This window comes from Simochromis diagramma, unplaced genomic scaffold (genome assembly GCF_900408965.1).
Source record: "Simochromis diagramma unplaced genomic scaffold, fSimDia1.1 OVJJ01000370.1, whole genome shotgun sequence".
Classification (NCBI taxonomy): domain Eukaryota; kingdom Metazoa; phylum Chordata; class Actinopteri; order Cichliformes; family Cichlidae; genus Simochromis; species Simochromis diagramma.
Genome location: NW_024387012.1, coordinates 545,940 through 554,526, shown reverse-complemented (window position 1 = coordinate 554,526; position 8,587 = coordinate 545,940). Strand labels below are relative to the sequence as shown.

At 39.6% G+C, this 8,587-nt stretch overlaps 1 protein-coding gene across 1 annotated transcript; it reads right to left on the bottom strand.

The window, feature by feature from the left end:
• Positions 1-748: 748 nt before the first annotated feature.
• On the bottom strand, positions 749-4,329 carry ltb4r (leukotriene B4 receptor). The gene is made up of 4 exons (XM_040041098.1): positions 4,170-4,329; positions 2,928-3,452; positions 1,975-2,242; positions 749-1,716 (listed from the first exon to the last, which is right to left on the bottom strand). Exons 2-4 carry the CDS (start codon positions 3,398-3,400, stop codon positions 1,339-1,341), a joined length of 1,119 nt encoding a protein of 372 aa, XP_039897032.1. The 5' UTR covers positions 3,401-3,452; positions 4,170-4,329; the 3' UTR covers positions 749-1,338.
• Between the last annotated feature and the right edge of the window lie 4,258 nt (positions 4,330-8,587).

Below are 8,587 nucleotides of genomic sequence, written 5' to 3'. Positions count from 1 at the left end.
ATACAGCTGATATATATATTGTTTAGTATTGAGCTTTGCTTGTTCCATATTCAGTTTTTCAGCAAAACTTGTTTGAGCCCATAAGAAAAGATTCATTCTTATATCTGGAGGAATATATATATTTTTTTTCAATAAATATTAACGTTAGCCCGCAACTTTGTTCCAGATTGAATTTTGGCCCACTGTGTATTTGAGTTTGACACCCCTGCTAACTCAACATAGCAAGTGTTTAAAACGTAACACATTCTACTACTTTTTTTAAGAGCATCTTTGTAATACATATAGAAAATGTGTTCGTTTCTATTATTCACATTCATATTATGCATATTTTTGCTCTTACTTTATATATATGTTTGCTTTATAGAAGGATTTAACCTCACTACCCAAGAAAGAAATGCTTGCTTTCTTGGTTTTCAATCAGAATTGTATAGCCCATATGTAAAATGATAAAAATAATCATGCTCCTGAGAAGTCTGAACGAAATCTACAACACAATTCAAATATATTTCAGTTCAAACTTGTCACCTATATGTTTTTACTCAGAGAGAAATGATTATTAATAAAGGAAAATGAATCAGTCGTAACAGAACCATACAGTTAGAGGACAAAAACAGTCTGTTTGACATTATTTGAAGGCCCTACATAAGTTACCAGTTGAGTAACAGTAAACAGTTTTGTGTTTCCAGGATCCTACAATGGCGGTAACCACTGATGTGTCACTCTTTGACGTCACTATGACTGCAACTCGTTTCCTGCAAAGGTGAGCACTTTTTGTTTTTTGCTCACCTATTTTATTGGGGCTTTTGATGGTAGCTCAACAGCATAATAACCACATACAGTGTTGTAATGCAGGTCAGTTAGATGTTGTGAAAGAGAAGGCAGCAATGCACGGAACCGTGACAAAAAAGGATGCTTTCGTGACATGTTTTTGATGCAATGTTCTGTTTGTCCAACAAAGCAACCAGTACAGTCTCACATATTAAACAAGCCATGTTTGCACAATAAAAGATTGGCAAACATTAAGAAACTTTCATTTTTTTAACAAACTGAATTTGAGCTCACAGTCAGACTGTGTGTTGTGCGCTATAGAAAAATTCTGATTAGAATTAAAAATTACATCAAAAATACTGATTAAATTGTCCATTTCTGTACAACTGGATAGAATATGAATACACACACACAGACATACAAAATATATGATACTCTGTAATGATTTGCTTCAGCAATACAAAAATATTATATTTACAGTATTTACTTTCTGGACTACTCTAGTTAGCTTACATTGTTAGTATATGCGAGTTTGGGTCAACTCAATTCACATTATTTTAAATGCTACAGTTACTGCTCAAAGGTGGCCAGAGTCTTTAGTTCAGGCGCATCAATCTCCTGCTCCACTGCACTCCTGCTCTCGCCTCTGTTCCTGCTTTTGAAAGGCTTCCCCATTTTGACAGAGAGTGTGTGCAGGACAGAGCTCTCATCTGGTGAAGAGCTGCTGCGGCCGCTACGGGAAAAAGATGTGGTCCTGCTCTCTGAATTGGTGCCCTCAAAGAGCTTGCCCATGAAGCTAAACCCAGCCTGGCGGATGTGTGAGCTGCCTGCAAACACATAGAGGATGGGGTTGACAGCACTGCTGAAGTAGGCAAAGGCTGTAACGTTTGGACGGGCTGTTTTAGCAGCACGGCTCACTGTCTCACTTCCCATCAATAAACCAATCACCTGAATGAGGAAGAAGAAAAGAGGCGTAAATATTATTGGGGGAAAACAAAACAAAATAACACACAAAAAGAAAGTAAATTGTTTATGAATTTATTCCGTTATCAGTCAGAGCTATTAATGTCACTCCTGTGGTAGCATGACAAAAAATTTGCTAGAGTAACTGGAGAAGTGCAACATATGCCTGAAGTGTTTACGTCTGGGTCTTACAGTAAGAGAGAGTTTTGATGCTGTCAACCCAGCGTTAAATAGATAACACACCTCTATGATGTTGACAATGTGGTAGGGGAGCCAAAAGACTGCAAAAGCCGAGATGATGAGCAGAATCAGGCGACTGCTTTGTCCTTTACGTTGGAACATGGCACTTCGCAGGCGGCAGATGACAGAGGAGTAGCAGGTGTTGATGAGAGTGAAGGGCACCAGGCATCCCATAATGGTCTCAAAAATGTACTGGAAAACAGGATGAGCCACACTCCCCCAGTGGTAAAGCACACAACCGCTCATGTTGTTTTTGGGACTCTTGAGAACACTGTCAGAGAATTAAAGGGAAAAGATTATGAATTCACCAAAAGATACTACGTAAGAAAATGAGAGACATGACTCTGTGTGGGTGTAGGAACTAAACTATGAGTCGACAACAAAGCAAAATAAAAAAGAACTGTGACAGTTTGAGTACAGGCATAAATTTGTAGGACCTTTTTAAAGTAGTCTGGGTTAGATGTTAGACTACAGTCAAATCTGTTTTATAGTTTACTCAATACGCCCTTACAGTAATAATAAAATAATAATTTTAAAAGAAAACACTAAAAAAAGTGAAAAATATATGAAATATATATATATATATATATCATAAATTAGATATGAAAAGATTGAAAAAATAAATATTTTAGAAAATTTAGAAATGAATTGTTGAAAAGATTTATCTGCAGGAGATATTAAAAATCAAAATTTCTTTTTTTTTTTTTCTTTATTGCGTGTTATTTTAGGTGTATTACTTTCCAGTAGTGCTGTCTCTAAGTGGAGTAGTTGAGATACACTACAAAAAGGTTATCTTTATATGTTTTATATGAAAAAAGGAAAAAAACTACATTATCCACATGAAGCTAATGGGAGCAGATATCCATTAAGATCAGTTCACTTTCCTTCACTGATCCGCAGCAGTAAACACATTAATACACAATTGCTTTGAATGTGAAAAAAACCTTTGTTCTCACCTGCGATAGAAAGGCATCGGCAGTGACAGCAGGAATGCTAATATCCAGACTCCCAGCAGGAGAAACAGCAGGGAGCGCTTAGTTCTTATTTTCTGGGAAACAAAAGGCCTTGTGACAGCAAGGCAACGGTCCATGCTCATCAGACAAATAAGGTAGATGGACACGTACATGTTCACACTTGATAGGTAATGCATCAGCTTGCATGCTGCTGAGCCAAACTCCCAGCCTCGGCCTCCAGCCAGGTATCTCAGGAAAAAAGGTGCACTGAGCAGGACAAGAGCATCCGCAACAGCCAGATTCAACACCAACAAACATGTCACTGAGCGCTTCTTTACACGGCAGACCACCGACCAAACCACGAACAGGTTCCCCGGAAAACCCAGTACAAATGCCAGGGTCAATATGCCAATACCAATCTGGGCTGAGATCATCGGAGGGGCAGTGGAGGTGGTGGAGTTTGTGTTGGATGCCATTGAGAAAGCTTCTGAAGATGTTTAGTTCCAAAAGCTGTGAACTTGACTTAACCTTAAAAATAATAGAGAGGCAGGAAACAGGATATGTTGCGTTAAGATTTGTGAGTACACTCTGTATCTGTGCTTAAAATATTGCACAACATTTTGATTTCCACAACTGCATCTAACACAAGAAAAGTGTGTACACCAGAGCTGCTTTGAATGAGCAAACATTTATTTAACCAAATGAAATTATTTGACAAGTTCCAGAGATGTTGAACATCAAAATGTGCTGAAATGTTCTAGTCTAGTCTAGTTCTTTCTTGCTCTCAAAGGCCTAACTTTATCATTAGTAAATATATGAATGTACAAATCTTATGAAGGATAACAATATGTGTTTAATCACTTTCGGTTATTGGAAAAATTGGACACATAGCACAAGACAACACAGAAAACAAATACTCGATATGCACTTATTTTTTGAACCACGCTGAAACATCTGGGCAATTAAAGAAGTCCAGTTCAGATCACTGAGAAGCTACACAGACATCTGTGTGCTCCACAGAAAGCTGCAGCTCCTCTGTTACAAATCAAAACCTAAGAGCAGCAATAAAAATGGCAATCTAGAAATGAATGTGTAACAATGAGTAAATAAATAATCTGGGAAACCTGTTCAGATTTCTGTTACTCTTTACATCCATATTAAGATTTTATTAGAAAACAATGAACTTGCCAAACTCTGTGATATCTAGTGTCTGGGAATCTTGGCATATCAAACTCTCATGCTTACCTTCAAATGGTGGTGTCTCTCTTAAAATCAGAAAAGTAAAAGCAAAAAAATAATATCCCTCTGTGTAACACCTTACGCCTAACCTCCAGAGTTCCCTTCTTAACTCTGAAGATCTTGTGCGAGGAGGAAAACAGGTTTTTTAATATATTGAGTAAGAAGTGTCATGTGAGAGGAAATCAATGACCACAGGAAGCCAGCTTTGTGCTCACTCTGTTGCGAGGTAGCTGCTGTTCCTCCTACACTTCTCACTTTGTTACTGTATTCTTATTGGTGCACTGTGCTGTGTTACTGGTAGGCTTTATGGGAAATATTGACATGACATCTGCTGCCTATTGTGGAGCAGTGTTTGCCCTCCATCCTTTCAGAAAACAGACTTGAATAAAGTTAATGAAATGCTAACAGTAAAGCTTTTATGTAATTTTACATAGTTTATTGACATATTCATTTAGCAACTCACTGTAACTAAAAATAAATAAGGAAAGAAAAAAGAAGGAAAAAGCCAGAGTACCTAATATATTGTGAAATTGATGATGTGTTTTTTGTCAAAGAAGAGAAATCAGAAGTGTGACTAAGTGGGGTGCGTGACGGAGGGGCATTCCAGTAAACCTTCAGTGTCTTGTTGATACACGATGTTTAAGTCACAGTTGTGTATTGTACAATTTCTCTTGCAAGAGACTTTTTGGCAGACCTTTACAACAACTCTTACCACATAATCCAAATGTCTTAAGTTATTTAGGAGAACAGGACATATCCAGCTACACAATGACCTGTATTATGTGTCATGCTTTTGTCATGTTGTGATTCATTTGTATTGTTATTTATTTATTTTATAATGTTAAAAGAATCAAGAGGTGTAAAGCTGTAGTTGTGTAATAAACATTTACCTATTAAAAATCAATGAAATGATTACATGTGATGGGGAGGACTGAAAATGCACAAGGAATAACCGCATACTCAGCACCAGTCCTTGGCTACATGGAGTAGTAGCAGCTTGCTGCTTATTATGTATCCTTCATCCTGATAGCGAGACCACAGGCTTGAAGCGGATGAATTTGGTTTCCCTGTAGTTCAAATGCCTGTCTTTGTTTATGACTTTGTCTTGTCAAAGGAGCTTGCAAAGAAAAGCGTCTGGACTTCTTTAAGTTGCTTGAAGACGTTTCACCTCTCATCCGAGAAGCTTCTTCAGTTCTAAGGTCAAATGGTGGAGAGTCCCAGATATAAACCTAGTGGGAGTAACCCCCCACAGAGGGACAAAAGGACCCCCTGATGATCCTCTAGTCACCTGAGCCAAGGTGTGAAACTCGGCGTGGGTCCAAATCAGCCAGAGTTTCGGGTGAGTTCATTGTGAAACCTGGCCCCACCTTATCATGCGAATTCCTGAGGTCAGATGGCCCAGGATGTGAGTGGGCGTTAAGGCGTCTGGGAAGGGATCTCAAAACTGGATTATAGATGGCAGAGAGTTGGTGTCGTAAACCCCCGCCTCTGTTCAAAGATGGTCGCTCACAGTGGACATAGATGGCTTCTTTCACTCCTCTTTCAAACCATCTGTCCTCTCTGTCCAAAATGTGAACATTGGCATCCTCGAAAGAGTGTCCTTTATCCTTAAGATGCAGATGGACTGTTGAGTCTTGTCCTGTGGAGGTGGCTCTTCTGTGTTGTGCCATGCGCTTGTGAAGTGGCTGTTTGGTCTCTCCAATGTAGAGGTCTGAGCATTCCTCGCTGCACTGTACAGCATACACCACATTGTTAAGTCTGTGTTTTGGCGTTTTGTCTTTCGGGTGAACCAGTTTCTGTCTGAGCGTGTTGCTGGGTCTGAAATACACTGGGATGTCATGCTTGGAGAAAACTCTCCTGAGTTTTTCTGATACACCGGCTACATAGGGGATGACAATGTTGTTGCGTCTGTCCTTCTTATCCTCCCTCGCTGGTGTCTGGTCTTCTTTTCTCTGCCTCTTTGCTGACTTTAAGAACGCCCATTTAGGATAGCCGCACGTTTTGAGTGCTTCCTTTACATGTGTGTGTTTCTTCTTTTTTCCTTCAGGCTTAGAGGGAACATGTTCTGCCCGGTGGTGTAGGGTCCTAATTACTCCAAGTTTGTGTTCCAAAGGGTGATGGGAGTCAAAGAGGAGGTACTGGTCCGTGTGTGTGGGCTTCTGGTAAACTTCGATGCTGAGTTTGCCGTTCTCTTCAATGTGCACAGCGCAGTCCAGGAACGGCAAACAGTTGTCCTTTGTGTCGACTTTGTCTTGTCTTTCTGTTCACCTATTTTCTGATCATCTGTGTTAGATTGAATGGACATCAAGTGATCAGGGTAAATTATTTTCCTACTTTAGTGACTTTTACAGTGAGAGGAGTGTAGCAGAGGTGCATAAGGTGTCTATGACTTTATGCAACAGACAAGGCAATATTAGATGCTTGGACATAATGGATGCTTGTTAAGCAAATAAATTGTCTCTATCATGATCTCATCATTTTATCTTTACCCACTTAGGCATCAAAGCCACTTGTTCAGATTTAAGACGTTAGCATAGTTTGGGTCACACTGGCTTCACATTTGACTTTAGAACAATTTAAAGATGATGGTTGAGTGAATCAGTGTAAGGTCCACAGGGCTTGTGATGGCAAGTCTAAATGAAAACCCCCTCACCACTGCAGCTCACAGTTGATATGAGTTGTTTACTTTGAGTTTGAGTCTTGCCAAATGCAGTGTTGTACTTTACCGTCAAACATCTCCACTTTGGTTTACTTCCAGTAATCTTGTTTTTTCAGATTCAATTTTGGAAACTTGATCTATTACCATTTTCTCTCATTTTTTAAAATCTTTGTTTGTTTGTTTGTTATAAAGAACAGACTCTCTCCTATCCACCCATCTGAACAAACGTTATTTGTTTTGTGTTTTTCTAACTACTCAGGTAGCAGAAACCCAAGAAAGAAGAGGAGAAAGTATAGGAACTATCATGGAAGAACAGGTCCCTGGATGGCATGTACCATCGGCAGATAGAAGAAGTAGCACATACAGACGTGGACAAAATTGTTGGTACCCTTGGGCCAATGAAACGGTCACAGAAATAACTTAAAAAAATAATAATTAATAATGACAAATAATGACTTCATGAACTTCTTCAAAAATAAAATTTTAACCGTTAGAGAAGAAATTACTCCCACTGGCACGTCTTCCGTGGAGGAAGCAGAGTCTGGGTACAAGAGGGATGAGTCGCCTATCTCCAGGGGTGAGGTCACTGAGGCGTAGGGATGGGTATAGAAAACGGGTTCTTGTTGAGAACTGTTTCAATTCCTTGGAATTGTTTGCCATTTTTGCAAACAATTCCCTTATCGATTCCAGTCGCCCCGAATGACATCACCACGTTGCGGAGCGTCATTTACCTGGCAGGAAACATGGCGGCTCAAACGCTCAAAAGTTTACTTTACGAGAACGGATGACAACAGGGCAACTTGCAATACTTGCAAAGTGGATATTTCATTTAAGGGAGGAAACACTACGAATATGCAAAAGCATTTGCTCACAAAACACACGATGACCTTAAATGAATGTCGTATTTTTAATTTCGCTTCTCGTGAATCTCAAACCAGCAGCAGCGGTAACGTTTGCACATCCTCTCCCGTTAATGCGGCAGGTAAATAATCAACTAACAGTGCATATTATGTTTGCGCGATCTGCCTTATTACAAAACCTGCCATTACTGTGCATTTAGGTGACCATGATGAGAGAGACAGAGTCTGGCTCAGATGCTGGCAGTTCTCGCTGCAGTCTACCGATAGCGTCTCCTTTCAGGCCAGGATAGACGAATGTCACCGAGCAGTGACTAAGTTTGTGGTAAAAGGTTTGCACCCATTTGCCACAGCAGATGCCCCCGATTTTCGGTAAGTGAATGTGTTTAATTGTAGGCAGGGACATTACTGGATATTCTTGTGTAATTGCTGCAGAATAATTTATGTTATACTTTGTTATTGCTACAGAAGAATATTTATTTTATTATTTTACATTTACAATTTTTTTTTCCTGGGGACCCTGTGACACCCCATTGAAGAGCCGTAGGCTGGATCTCTTAAGATCTCACTGCTGGGTTTGTAAGGCCATGTTACTCCTAAATTTCTATCTTGTTAAAAGAGAAGATATAAAACAAAGTTCTAAGCTAATCGACCTTAGTGTTCTCCTTTTTTAAAAAGAATCAATAAGAGAATCGATAAAGAATCGAATCGTTAAACAGAATCAAAAATTAAATCGGAATCGTGAAAATCTTATCAATACCCATCCCTACTGAGGCGGGTAAACAACTGCTTGGTGGCAGGGTCCCTGCAGTGGATGAGGTCCATCCTGAGTTCCTGAAGGCTCTGGATCTTTTAGGGCTGTCTTGGTTGGCATGCCTCTGCAATGTTGCATGGATATCAGGGGCTCT